General features: G+C 48.7%; 1 protein-coding gene across 1 annotated transcript in view; it reads right to left on the bottom strand.

The window, feature by feature from the left end:
* Positions 1-294: 294 nt before the first annotated feature.
* The window catches only part of SYAP1 (synapse associated protein 1), a 34,384-nt gene continuing 19,813 nt past the window's right edge, over positions 295-14,865 (bottom strand). The window contains exons 6-9 of the mRNA XM_040997575.1: positions 7,303-7,451; positions 4,718-4,776; positions 4,146-4,290; positions 295-533 (exon numbers count right to left, since the gene is read on the bottom strand). Of these exons, the coding sequence (XP_040853509.1) occupies positions 406-533; positions 4,146-4,290; positions 4,718-4,776; positions 7,303-7,451 (481 nt within the window). The 3' untranslated portion in view covers positions 295-405. The remainder of the gene's footprint in view (positions 534-4,145; positions 4,291-4,717; positions 4,777-7,302; positions 7,452-14,865) is intronic.

Here is a 14,865-nt window from a genome sequence, read left to right as displayed (position 1 = left end):
AATAATCTATTAAGTACATTACCATTCAGGAATTAAGGAACATGCAAGGAGTACAAATGTTTAGAAAAGCAGGCCTGCAGAATAAGAGTTTTGACCTCATGGAAAACGACTTGAAAATTTTACTTGCGTTTTTATGGCAAAGATACTCCTATCATCCCTACAAGAACAGTGATGCCTTGATTTATTAAGGAAATGTGACATAATGTACCCTGCTTTCATCACCAGACTAACTCTTCTATATACTCTTTTAAAAGTAGAAAAGACAAGTTTTAAGCTGAAAAACAAAAAGCATCCTTCGGAATTTCACAACGTTTTACTCTGTGCCTTCTGATTCAATGTTTCAACATCTACAATGCAATGTCAGTTGGCAGAATGTTAAGGATCACTGAGTTATTTCAAGAAACACTAGTTTTCTTCTTGGAGCATTTTTTCTATCTCCTTGTCCCAGTTTTCATCCCGTTTCTCGGATTCTGTCACCACTTCGTATTCCTGCAGTTCTTGCTGCAGCTCCTTTTCCCAGTCCGCAGAATCCTCTGAAAGACAAAGCAGAGGGAAAGGGGAGGCTCGCTCTGAGCCTAGTGCTGCAGGCGGCTTCAGCGAGCAGACAGCACTGTTAATATCCCAGGCTTCCTTCCTGTGGCAGCTTGGAACAACACAGGGCATTTTCACTGTGACCAAGGGGAACAATCATTAGAAAGATGAACTTGTGAATGTAGAAGTAAACGGATCAAGCCGTGATGAGTGCATCTGGGCTAGTACTTTGTTTTACTAGGTGTCTGCTTCTTTATTGAAATGAGAAGTAGATAATTACCCGCAAATTATGTTCTACCACCATCAGTGATATAATGGTAGCAAAAGCAGCAAGTGTTCACTGAGCCCTTACCAAGGCAAGCGCTGCCCCAATGCCTTCAGCGTGTCACCACTCTCATCATGAGAGCAAGCCACGGACAAGACAGCACTAGCCTCCCCATCTTACAGATGCCAAATTGAGCATTAGAGAATTAAAAAGATATATTTTGCAATGTTTTATTTGCTTATTTGAGAGGCGGAAAGATGGTGCGGCGTAGGGGCCAGGGGTGCATTCCCACTCACTGGTTCCCTGCCCGAATGACCACAAGCAGCAGGGCTGGACAAGGATGAAGCCAGGAGCGAGGGCCCCGTGCACTGTCCTTCAGACACGTCAGTGTGAAGCTGCATTGGAAGAGGACACAGAAGCTGATTCCAAGCACTGTGGCTTAAACCTGCTCTGGCAGCACTCCTGCCCTAAGATGACAGCTTTGAACAGCACCAGATGTGGCACTAGAAGCCATTCTGCAGCTCCACAACCTGTGGTCGCCCATTACACACTGAAAAGGGCCGTCTCCCTCGAGTGCCAACAGAACCCGAGCTCTGGTGCTGGGCATTCCCGAGCCCCAGCTTGCACTCTCCCATGCTGTTCCATCTGGAGTGCCTGCGCAGCTCTGCCAAGCTGTGAGTCCGAGCTACGAATCAGCTGTGTGTGAGCATGTCTGCACAGGCCAGCACCTGCTGGGCAGCTGGGATGTAGTGCTCTGATACAGCAAGAAAGCAAAGCAGCTCCTGAGAAAGGGGCAGCTAAAACTTATTTTCATCTTGTAAAAATAAAAACCTTAAACTTAGCTGTAAAGATGGCATAAATAAAACGTTTTTGGTTTTCTGCAATAGCAACCTTACAGGGAAAGGCTCTCTGTGTTGCATAAGAAAGCCCAAGTTCACAAGTTTATCAGGTGCCTGCTGAGTGCTAACCCTGTGCCGGGTGCTGCTGGGGTGTGGGAACGCAAGGTGTACTGCCACTGAGGCACTAAACATTGAGCTGTGGAGCCCATGCACAGGAGAGGAGGTGAAATGGCCCCAATTTGAGGCTGGCCTGGAGGTCAGAGAAAAGGATGGTAGCTCCCCTGATCCAGGCCTCTGTCTGCGTTCCCACAGGGTCTCCGCCACAAGGGTTATCACCAGTCCAAAGGGAACTGTTGCCAAGTTGGCCCTAGCTCCTGCCTCCATAACGTACTGGGGTCCTAGCTTCCTGCTGTGGTACCGGCAGCCTTCTCAGAACCCACATAGGGTGCCAGGGACGTGAGCAGCTAAGGTGCCCAGCTTCTCCCTCGCCTCCCCCCTCCCGAGGCTCTCCTGAGCATGCCATAGGGCTCAGGGTCACTTCTGGTGGCTGCGTGTTGAGCTGTGGGCATGCTGGACTCCTGAGTGCACTGCAAGTCTGAGATGATTAACCCAGCCCTGGCCTTTCAGAACCTTGGCCCAGCGGGAAGAAAGCAGCAACCCCCACCCCTTTAAAAAGACTTATTTGGTTTTTTTCATTGGAAAGTCAGACTTTATAGAGAGAAGGCGAGACAGAAAGATCTTCCGTCTGCTGGTTCACTCCCCAAGTGGCTGCAACAGCTGGCCGGAGCTGAGCTGATCTGAAGCCAGGTGCCAGGAGCTTCTTCCAGGTCTCCCATGTGGGTGCAGGGTCCCAAGCTTTGAGCATCCTCTACTGCTTTCCCAGGCCACATGCAGAGAGCTGATTGGGAAGTGGAGCAGCCAGGATTCAAACCAGTGCCCATATGGTATGCAGGGCAAGGACTTTTGCTACTAGACTAATGCACCAGGCCCCCAGCCCTTCTTAAAAAGAATTTGCCTTGGGACCCTGTACCTGCATGGAAGACCTGGAAGAAGCCCCTGGATCTTGGCTTCGGATCAGCTCAGCATTGGCCTTTGCAGCCACTTAGGAATGAACCAGCAGGTGGAAGATCTTTCTCTCTCTCTCTCTCTTTCCTTCTTTCTATAAATCTGACTTTCCAAGAAAAATGAATAAATTTTTTTTATAAAAAAATGTGAAACCCTACCACAAAAAAAAAAAAAGGAATTTTTCAGGGATGTCATTGTGGCGTAGTGTGTTACGATGCTCTTATGGGCGCTGGCTTGCGACACAGCCTCTCTACTTCTAATCCAAATCCCTGCTAATCCACAAGAAAAACAGTAGGCTAGCTCACATGGGAAACCTGGAAAAAAGCTCCTGGCTCCTGGCTTCAGCCTGGCCTAGCTTTGGTCATTGTGGCCATAGGGGAGTCAACCTGAGGAAGGAAGATCTCCTCTCTGTCTCTCTTCCTAACTCTTTCAAATAAATGAATAAATCTTAAAAAGGAAGGGAAAAAAACCTCAGCTTTTTGAAGGCAGATCGCTGCTTCCCAGAAGTGATGCTCTTTTTGCCTATAGCCTCTGGGCAGACACTCTCCTGCAAACAGGCCTATGGTGCCACCAGCTGGCAGCTCTATCCACAGAAGGGTGCAGGGTAGCATTTGGCTCTAGCCTCCTTCCCGGACTCGTGGCCTTGGCGCTCAGGTGCCTGGGAGAAACCACTTAGTGTCTGGTCTGGGTCTCAGTGCGTGTTACCAAAGGAGTTCCAATCTTAAGGCTGAGCCACAGTGCTAGAGCTGTGACATAGTAGGCTAAGCTTCCGCTTTTGCACTCTCATATGGGCACTGGTTCATGCCCTGTCTGTTCTACTTTTTTTTTTTTTTTTTCATTTGGGCCATCCTCCACTGCTTTCCCAAGCCACGACAGGGAGCTGGATGGAAGTAGAGCAGCCGGGTTACAAACCAGCACCCATATGGGATCCTGGCGCATGCAAGGTGAAGACTTTAGCCACTAGGCTATGGCGCCAGGCCCTCTGCTCCAGTTTTGATACAGTTCCCTGCTTGTGGCCTGGGAAAGCAGTGGAGGATGGCTCCAGACACTGGTACTCTGCACCCACATGAGACTCAGAAGAAGCTTCTGGCTCCTGGCTTCGGCTCAGCTCAGCTCTGGCTGTTGTAGCTATTAGGGGAGTGAATCAGTGGACAGAGGAATCTTTGTCTCTCCTTCCCTGTAATCCTGCCTTTCCAATTAAAAAAAAAAAACAAGATGAAGCCACACTACACTCCAACCCCCTGAGCTGCCCTGTGAGTGCTGACGACAGAGGGGAACATGGGGTCTGGTCACGTTCACTAGAACCCACATTCTAGTTGAGAACACAGGAAGAGCAATGATGCTACAACACTGCAAACATACTTTTGGTACACTGTACAAGATATTTTGCCCACTTGCACAGCCAACTGGCACATTCCAGAATAGCCTTCTCGAGCTGTGTTTACCTTCCGAGGCAGCCGCCGCCTCCTTCTTGTCAAGCACGAGCTGCTCCATCTCTTTCCTCAAATCCTCCTGATTTAAGTTACAGTCATCAAAGGCATCACTGACAAATTCAGAAACTCCTGGGCTTGTAGAAATCTCTTCTTCATCCTGAAATGTAACAGAAGAACTTACAATGGCTTCCTCAGCAACATCTGCGTGTACAGAACCCTGAGTCACAGCGCTCTCCTGACAGAAGACAGCCCACTTGTTCTTCTCATTGCTGCTTGTCCCACAGCAGCACTGCTCTGCCACACCCTTCTGCCTGGCACTGTTGCTTGGCATCTAATTGCATTCCCACCTGAGGCTATGACTCTAACTCCATGTGGATAGCTCCAACCATTCTCTACAATCCCTCAGGGGCCCAGGCAGCATTATCTGTGTGGAAAAGGTGCTTGGCTAGTTACAAGCATCAGACAGTCTGTCTCCAAAGAGATCCAAACCCCTATTCCTCAAGTCATTTTAAATGGTATCATGGTTAACACAGTCATTTCACTGCCAAACATCAACTACTAGGTACAATATAAAACTGCATTACCTCTTGAGATTTAAGCTGAGATTTGATTACAACAGGTGGTGTTTTGGGCCGTACTGCCTCTAAGAAGTGAGAATAAAAGAGACAATAATTGCTTGGATCATTTCTAATACACATTATAATAAGAGCTAAAATATCCGTAAGTATGAAGATACTAAATAATTTTCAGATGTAAACTTTTTTTTAACGATTTATTTATTTTTATTGGGAAGTCAGATAGATATACAGAGAGAAGGAGAGACAGAGAGGAATATCGTCATCCGATGATTCACTCCCTACGTGACCGCAACGGTCAGTGCTACGCCAATCCGAGGCCAGGATCCAGGAAATTCCTCCAGGTCTCCCACACGGGTGCAGGGTCCCAAGACTTTGGGCCGTCCTCGACTGCTTTCCCCGGCCACAAGCAGGGAGCTGGATGGGAAGTGGAGCTGCCAGGATTAAACCCAGCGCCCATATGGGATTGCAATGCGTCCAAGGCGAGGACTTTAGCTGCTAGGCCACTGCGCCAGGTGACAGACCTAAATTTTTATGTCATGCTTTCAGCTTTTCTAAATTAATGCAAGAAACATTTATGTGAAACCATTTCAACCTCTTCTTGTCAGGGATATATTTTTTTAAATTTTATTCTATTAGTTTTAATCTTGTGTACATAGTTGACAAGAATGCATACTCGTGAGTACCACTGAACAGGGTGGACAGGGGTCAGAGATATTTTTAATCTGTCATCATGTTCACTGCTCCTTATTTCTTTGAAATGTTCAGCAATAACACGTTTTGACATCCGTTCAGCAAAACTCTTTCTTTCAGATCACAAGAATGCAATTCTTTCCAGAGCAGCCCTGCTCAATCACAACAGCCTCGGGCTTTGCGCATCTTGGTCACTGCTCCAGCTGGACAGGCCTCACGCAAGGCTTGCTCAAGTCCTCTTTCCTCAATCGGTAGTACTTGGTAAACTGGCCTTTTACAGCCAAACTAATGTAAAGGACTTCTGAAGAACAACGAGCAGCTGGGATGCATGGTAACATCTACAAAGGCACTTCAAAAAGCTTGCAGGATGTTGGCATTTAGCGATTAGGATGTTGGCCAGGATGCCTGCATCCCATACTGGAGTGCCTGGCTTAGAGAGTTACCACTAGCTCGACTCCAAGTACCTGCCAACAGACCCTTAGGATGATGGCTCTACTGAGTTCCTGGCATTCATGCAGGGGACCTGGATTCAGCTCCGGGTCCCAGCTCTGGCTCAGGTAGTCCCAGACATGGGCATCTGGGGAGGGAACTGGCAAGTAGGACTTTGCCCTCACTGTGCTGGGTTTGTCTATGTGTATGCAGCTGCTCTGTCTCAAACAAAACAGATTTAAAAGTTAATAGAAAAAGTCAGGTCCAGCCTGGTAGCCTAGTGGCTAAAGTCATTGCTTTACATGTGCCTGGATCCCATATGGGCACTGGTTTGTGTCCCGGCTGCTCTACTTTGCTTTCAGCTCCCTGCTTGTGGCCTGGGAAAGCAGTCGAGGACGGCCCAAAGTCTTGGGACCCTGCACCCGTGTGGGAGACCTGGAGGAAGTTCCTGGATCCTGGTTACGGATTGGCTCAGCACCGGCTGTTGCCGTCACTTGGGGAGTCAACCAGCCAATGGAAGATCTTCCTCTCTGTCTCTCCTCCACTCTGTATATCTGACTTCCCAATAAAAATAAACAGATCTTTAAAAAGATTTTATAAAAATAAAAATATAAATAAATTTTGTTAACAAAATGCTTTTGAAATCCTTGTGTACTTTTTTCATAATACATTTTTCATAAACTGTGTGAAAACCCCTTGCATATACAAACGGATCCGTTTTACTTTGTAGAACAATTTCACTGCAGTGTCGGGTACTCTGCCAGCAGTCTGCACAAACTGTACTTGAGGCCGTGCCGTTGGGCTCAGTCACTGAAAATGCTATTATAAACACTCCCCCATGAATTCCGTGTGCACACTCCACTCCTTGTGCAAAAAAATATACAACTGTCATTAGTCTCTGCACACACAACAGATACGTGCTCAGAATTATAACAGATATTAAATAACTGCCAATATTATAAAAACAAACCTGCTCTAGAACTTGATGAAAGTGCCATAAGAAAGGGCCAGGTGTTGAACAGTGCGTCGCCCAGAACCAGAGGCCTGGACCTGTGAGCAGGAGACATCGCTCTGCCGCACTGAGCGCGCGCTGCGGGCAAACCAGGCCGAGTGAGACACCGAGACACAGAGAGCAAGGCACACGGCCCCGAGTGGAGCACAGGGCGTCTCAAACAGCTCATGAGAAAGGGAAAGCAGATGTGGGAAACACGGCATGTATTTGACAGAGAAGAAAAAGGAAAAGATACCAACGGAAAGAGAAAGGAAAGGAAAGGAGACAGTGAAGTCAAGGCAAGTGTGGGGAACGCATCCCTGACCTGGTCCAGATATTTTCTGGAAAGAAAAGCATTTTCCCAGGAGATGATGACATGTCTGGTACGTATGAGATGACAGCTCGTTAGAGTCTCTAAGATGCACATTTTTAAACTATTGTGTTGTGTTTCTCAGAGTGAGGTGTTCCCCCCGGACCATACCTGTGAGAGGCAGGTCAGCACTGGGGCTGCCGCTCTTGCCCTCCTTGGCCACGGCCTGCTGCTGCGCAGCCAGGGCCGTGAGCTGCGCCGACTGCTTAATCAGGGACACACGGTAAAAGTAGTTTCTCCAAAACACCTCTTCCTTCAGGCTGCAACACAGACAGAGGCACCCACGTGAGACCTGCGCACCACAGGGCAGACCGGTGGCTGCTCTAAACTACTGCACCCGAGCGAGTGGCCAGGGAGACGTCCACGGCTGCACAAGTTCCCAAAGGCGGATGAAAGCCCAGTACTACTTGGTGCTGCTAAGGGAACGACACAGTCGGGGCAGAGGCAGGTCTCCGCCCACCATCTGCTGCTACCTGGCCAATTCAATGCTTTCAAGCAGTGAGAAGCACCGTGGGTGTTGTTCCTTATGAAAGGAAATATCTAGCAGCTTGCTAATGCTAACTGCTAGCAACTGGTAAGAGTTACCAATAAGCTGGGAGACAGCTGAGAAAAAGACTGAAGTACACTTCAGCCCGAGAGAACTGTCCTGGACACCCTGTTGGGGTCGCACTGTGGCCCATGCTTCCCATTCCATACCACCTAAAGGAGCATAAGCACATTCCCCAGCTGTGGCTTTGAGCCAGGTGTGGCGAAGCAAGCACACGGGGCACTACAGATTGATTCCTAAGTACCACTCACTGCCAGCTCCCTACATACACAGCTGATTCCAGGCTATGAGGAAAGAACCCGATGAGCCCCGTTTATCCTATACTAGGAAGCAAGAATGATAGAAACGAGTTAAAAGGATGTACAAGTCAGCTTCCACTAGTTTTGCATCAGCCACACTGGGTGATAATTTGGGCGTCAAAATAAATAATAATAGCATTAGATTATAAGCTACTGCGGAACACACCATGAGTCCAAACAGATAAAATTCATGAATATGTGAAAGCCTTGATGAGAAATGGAGTATCTACAGTGTCAAAGCACTCCCCACAAAATGATACTTTTTTTTAAAGATTTATTTATTTTTATTAAAAAGCCAGATTTACAGAGAGAAGGGGAGACAAAAATATCCTCCATTGCTGGTTCACTCCCCAAATGGCTGCAATGGCCAGAGCTGAGCTGCTCCGAAGCCAAGAGCCTCGAGCCTCTTCCAAGTCTCCCATGTGGGTGCAAGGTCCCAAGGCTTTAGGTCGTCATCTACTGCCTTCCCAGGCCACAAGCAGGGAGCTGGATGGGAAGTGGAGCGGCTGGGATACAAACTGGTGCCCATATAGGATACTGGCACATGCGAAGCAAGGACATTCGTCACTAGGCTGCTGTGCCAGGCCCGGTGTTTATTTTATTTTCCTTTTTTTTTTTTAAAGATTTATTTATTTATTGGAAAGTCAGATATACAGAGAGGAGGAGAGACAGAGAGGAAGATCTTCCGTCCGAAGATTCACTCCCCAAGTGAGTGCAACGGCCGATGCTATGCTGATCCAAAGCCAGGATCCAGGAACTTCCTCCAGGTCTCCCACACGGGTGCAGGGTCCCAAGGCTTTGGGCCGTCCTCGACTGCTTTCCCAGGCCACAAGCAGGGAGCTGGATGGGAAGTGGAGCTGCCGGGATGAGAACCGGTGCCCATGTGGGATCCCAGTGCATTCAAGGCAAGGACTTTAGCCACTAGGCCACTGCACTGGGCCCCCGGTGTTTATTTTCAAAAAGGAAAAGAAATAACTTCACAGGTATGCTTCATGATCAAGTGAGTAAAATGTGAAGAGGAATGTGACAAGTGGCAGCATGGGCCACCTGAATGCATCAGACCAAGAGAGGCTAAAGAAAAGTGAAAATGAGCTGCAGGGGCCTACATGGCTAATGCTATCTCCTTAAGCACCAGGATCCCACATAGGCGCTGGTTTGTGTCCTGGCAGCCCCGCTTCCCATCCAGCTCCCTGTCTGTGGCCTGGGAAAGCAGTCGACGATGGCCCAAAGCCTTGGGACGCTGCACCCACATGGGAGACCCGGAAGAAGCTCCTGGCTTTGAATCGCCTCAGTTCTGGCATTGAGGCCATTTGGAAAGTGAACCAGTGGATGGAAAATCTCTCTGTATCTCTCTATAATATAAATCTTTCTAATAGAAATGAAAGAAATCTTAAAAAAACAAAACAAAAAAAGCCCTGCGCTCTAATAGTCTGAGCTGCAGTTTCATGCTCAGAAGGATGTCGTGGGGACACGTGGGAAACTGTGGCTAAGGACTGTGGCCTGGACGGCAGTCCCGTGGAAATGGCTGCTTGCGAGTGGGAACGGTCACACTGTGGCTAGCTGGAAGAATGCGCGCCTGCAAGAAGATCTGCATGCACCAGGGGTAATGCAGCATCAGAACGACTCAGAGAAAGTTCTTTCTGTTCTTTGTCTAACTCTTCTGTAAGGTTGTGATTGCTTTGAAATAATTACAATGGGGAAAAAAATGGATGACTATGCTTACATCACAGCAACTAAAGCAAAGTCACTAGAAGGGAAGAGGAAATAAGATTTAGCACAAATATAAAAAGTAAAACATGTACATGTACACCTGTCCTTGAAACCAAGGGCACTTCAGCAATGGCTCTGGCGACCCTCAGGCTGTTTGGTTAGAACTTTGGTATTTTGGGTTTTTCTGTTTTGCTTATTTACCCGGAAGAATCTTTCATTTCTTTGCTTTTAAAAGTTTTACAGTTCACTTATTTATTTCAAAGGCAGAGTGACAGAGAAGGGGAGACTGAGGGCCAGTACAATGGCTCAAATGGCTCATGTGTCACCTTCAAGTACAAGTCCACATGGATGCAGGTTCCTGTCCCGGCAGCTCTGCTTCCCACCCAGCTCCCTGCTTGTGGCCTGGGAAAGCAGTGGAGGATGGCCCAAAGCCTTGGGACCCTGCACCCGTGTGGGAGATCTAGAGGAAGCTCCTGGCTTTGAATCAACTCAGCTCTGGCCATGGTTGGCCATCTGGGGAATGAAACAGTGGATAGTAGATCACTCTCTCTCCCCTTTGTATATATGCCTTTCCAATAAGAATATACATCTTAAAAAAAAAAAAAAGCAACCAAGAGAATTTTACTTCCTTCTGTCTGTTTTACTCCCGCCCGATACCTGTAACAGTAGAGCTGAACCGGGGAGGCAGTAATTCCATGTGGGTCTTTTACACAGGGGGCAGGGCCCCAGATATTTGAGCCATCCTCTGCTGCCTCCCGGAGTGCATGTTAGCAAGAAGCTGGGTTGAACGTGGAGGCAGGCCTTGAGCTACAGCAGGTGGTACGGGATGCTACTCTTCTAAGCATCGGTTTCCCCACAGCACCATGACACCTGCTGCAACTTGCTCATGCTTACCGGTGTTTTTGTGCAAGTAGAAAAGACCAAAGGCTGGGAGAAAGTTTCTACTTCCTGGGCTATGGAAAAGGATAAGGTTTTTAAAAGCCAGAACAGCCAGAGCTGAGCTGAGCTGAAGCCAGAGGCCAGAAGCATCTTCCCGGTCTCCCATGCAGATGCAGGGTCCCAAGGCTTTGGGCTGTCCTCGACTGCTTTCCCAGGCCACAAGCAGGGAGCTGAATAGGAAGTGGAGCAATCAGAGCAGGAACCAGCACTTGTATGAGATTCTGGCACTTCCAAGTAGGGGATTAGCCTATTGAGCCACAGGGCCAACTTGCTGACAAAGGCAAAATGTAAGATCATCTGCACTAGATAGGGCTCATCTTTTATTATTAATTCTGCCCTAATTTTCTAAGTGCCACTTGCATCAGGTACTTAGCAAGGTGTTGGGGATGCTTCAAGGACACTGACCCAATCAATTTGCCATCTCAGGTGGTCATGGGAAGAATAACTTGCGTGCTTCCTACTACAGGCCCCCAGTGTTTCCTGAACTCAGGTGACTGCACAGTTCAGTTTCTTCTTCCATCTTTTCCAAGTAGTTAGGCTATAGGGAGCCATGGCAGTCATGAGGGGTCAGAGTTGAGCACAGGTTTGGCCAGGCAAAGAATCACATACTTGTGGTTGCTGAAAGAGCTAGTGAAATCCTCAGCTGTATTGAGAAACAGACTGTATGCTATAGCGTGTTCCCTGATATGAAGCCTCAGATCATTTGCACTTCTGACACAGACACGTTAACCCTGATGAGCCAACTACTCAGTCACACAGAGAGTCAGAGGTACACACACTAAGATGCTAGGGGCAAATCCAACTGGGACTGCTTAGGCTGGGAAGTTCAAAAGTCCCAAAACATAACATTGCAGCCAGGTAGAAGTGACAGGAGGCAGTGAGGCAGTGGTCTGCCCAACGATCTTCAAGACCACTTGTAATGCTGAATGCTTTTCAGTGTCCACAGTGGGGCCGGTGTGATGGCTTAATGGCTAAATCCTTAAAAGCGCCAGCATCCCATATGGGCGCGAGTTTGTGTCATGGCTGCTCCATTGCCCATCTAGCTCCCTGCTAGTCCCCTGGGAAGGTCTTGGGTTCCTGCATCTGCATGGGGGACTCAGAAGAAGCTCCCAGCTTCTGGCTTTGGCGAGCTCATCTCTGGCCACTGTGGACATGTGGGAAGTGAACCAGCAGATAGAATATCTATCTCTCCTTCTCTCTGTAAATCTGCCTTCTCAATAAAATACATAAATCTTAAAAAATATTTTAAATATCCACAGTGCAACTTAAGTGTACTATGTATCCATGGGAAAGCAGAGACAGGGTTTCTCTCTCAACTAACAACATTTGTATGGCTCTCCGGCCCAGAGGCTCTCCTTCAGAGAGAAGCGTGCAATTCATATGACAACTAAAAGCTCTGAGAGGGCGGCTGCTGAGACACCTGCATCCAGGCTGGCACTCCAGTCCCAGCTGCTCTGCTTCTGATCCAGCCCCCTGGTAGAGGGAGAAGTGCAGACACAGGAGAAAACAAAATTGAAATGTTTGCCCCACCCACCTTAACCCCCCATCCCAATCAGAGATCTACCATTGTGGGTGTGCATCCCTCTCAACTATGTAAACAATATTAAAAATTAAAAAAAAATAAAGTAGAGGGAGATGGCCCAAGCCTCTGGGCCCCTGCCACCTGTGTGGGGACGCTGAGCGTGCGCCCAGGCTCTTGGCCTGTCTGGCCCAGCCTTGGCTGTTACAGCTACGGCGAAGTATCAGGGAACAGAAGATCTCGCGCACTCTCTGCTGTTCCCTGCCACTCAGCCTTTCTTTCTTTTTTTACTTTTTTGTTTTTAAGGAAATGTCTGAGAAGTCATCTGGTGAAGAAATAGTTGGAACACAGTCCCTCCCAGTGCTTATCTGATCACTGAGCTTTGCGGCAGCACCCTCCTGGAAACTCTGGGCTAACAAAGAATTAGTGCAATTTTCCCTACTGCTGGCCGACTCAGTGGCTGGAGGATGCCCGGGACACATGAGGAGGGCACGTGCTCGGTCGAGGCATCAGGCTGTTGTGGGTAACTGCTAATGCACTAAAGTGTTCTCAAGTAGCCATGGCTTCTTTTTAGAAGCGTCTCAGATGATCAAAGTGGCATGGCTACAGTCAGTGAGGAAAAGTCCCCAAGTGCTATATTTGTGTTCGATGGCTTGCTTTATTATGGCAATTTTCAACAAAACCAAGAGTGGAGAGACTAGAAAAAGGAACTGCATGTACTAGTGACCTAGCCTCCGCAATCATCTGCATCTCGTACTGTGTTCTGTTGACTCCCTTCTCTCACATACTTTTCTTGGGTGGAGTTTAAAACATTTTAAGGCAAAAGCCAGACATCATATCCTTTCATCCATAAACACTCCAGGAAGCAATTTCAAATGATTATTTAACGTTTCAGAGGCAAAGTGACAGAGCGAGCTCAATCTTCCATCTATTGTTCACTCTCCAGATGGCGCCCAAAGCTACGGATAGGCCAGGCGGAAGCCTGGAGCAAGGAGTTGGATCAGGGTCTCCCATGAGGGCGCAAGCCCAAGTACTTGGGCCACTTTCCACTGCTTTCCCAGGTACAACAGTAGGGAGCTGGATGGGCAGCAGAGTAGACAGGACTCCAGCTGGCACACTGATACGGGAGGCAATTCTTCAAAGCTTTCCAAAACTCTCAACTGGCTGTCAGCATTGGGGAAGGTGCAGGTAGAGTTGTGAAGACACAAAATCCTAGAGTTTAGCTCCCTGCTGTGTGCACCCTTGGCTGCAGAGCTCAGCAACTCAGGCCCCCCCACCCCCCGCCATGACCTTTCCAGTGGCTGCCACAGCAGCAAGCCCAGCATGTGGCCCAGTGTGACTGGCAGTTCTTCCAGCTAGGGGAGCCTGATGTGTGAAGGTCCCCTGGACCCCAGAATTTGGGTACTCTTCCTTCAGAACCCATTACTCAAAATGGGCACAGCCTCTAAGGCTGAGAATGACAATGGCATAATTTCCAAGGCTGAGATGAAAGGCCTTCAAAAAGTATCACACGCACAGCCACACAAAACAGAAGCTGTTCCAAAGTCAATTTCGAGGGTTCACAGCTGCCAATGCTGGCATCTCCAGCTGGAGTCCCACTACGCTGCTTTTGGTCCAGCTCCCTGGTCATGTGCTTGGGCACGCAGCAACAGATGGCCCAACTGCTTAGGACCCCGCTGCCCATGTGGGAGATGCACATGGAGCCCCGGGCTTGTGGTTTTAACCCTGTCCATACTTGGTTGTTGTAGCCATTTGGTGAATGACCCAGTGGATGGAAGATTTTTTTTTTCCCTGCCACCCTTTCTTTCAAATTAAGTAACAACTAAATACACTTTGAGTGAAAACAAAGAGGAGATTCCATGTAGCCAGCTCTCCAAATGTCTTTAGCCACACAGAAGACCCATGCCGTCATGCGTGCGAAGCCAAGGGCTAACACCACGTAGAGCCCTGTGTGGCCAGTTGCACACCGCAGGAGAAACACACACCTGTGCTGTCCCTCGAAAGCACCGCTGAAGAACAGGTCGAGAACAGCAGGGACAAAGTTGCTTTGAGCTATCTGCTGGCCTGCTCCCCGCTGAGCACAAAAGGATGTGCACAGGGCCAGGCCGGGCTGCAGATGGTGGGCTAGGGCACTCATCAGGAAGGAACCCAGGCACTTGCGGGCATGGACAGCGAGGGCTGCTGAGACTGTGCTGCAACACCGTACCGCAGCCACAGGGCCAAGGGGCAAGTACTGCCTGCTCAGGCTCCCCGCCTCAATGGCCATTCCCTCACCCAGGGGCCAAGCAGCCTTCCAGGGCGATGCTGGTAACATTTAAGGACAGTTAAGGACAGCCTGCAGCAAGACAAGACAGAGCTCCAAACTCATAAAGATTCTGGGAAAATGGCAGGGGAAAAAATAGGCCATGAGAACTCATGTCCTCGGGGAACTGCAATACCCAGTCCCTGTATAACAAAGCCAAAAGTGCTATGGGAAAAGGAACATCCACAGGATAAGAATGCTGACTGCAGAAGCGAGATGGGTTTTTCAATACAAGAGACTGCACTGCAAAAGGCTGGGGAGAGTGGACAAGGCCACGAAAGCAACAGCAGCTGGAGGTTGGGTGCCCTCTGCTGGCCATGCCATCACAGCCAGCCACAGGCCACACCAGCCTAGCACA

This window comes from Ochotona curzoniae, unplaced genomic scaffold (genome assembly GCF_017591425.1).
Source record: "Ochotona curzoniae isolate NIBS_2020 unplaced genomic scaffold, NIBS_Ocur_1.0 contig_1274, whole genome shotgun sequence".
Lineage (NCBI taxonomy): Eukaryota > Metazoa > Chordata > Mammalia > Lagomorpha > Ochotonidae > Ochotona > Ochotona curzoniae.
This window is presented reverse-complemented; position numbering and strand designations above follow the sequence as displayed.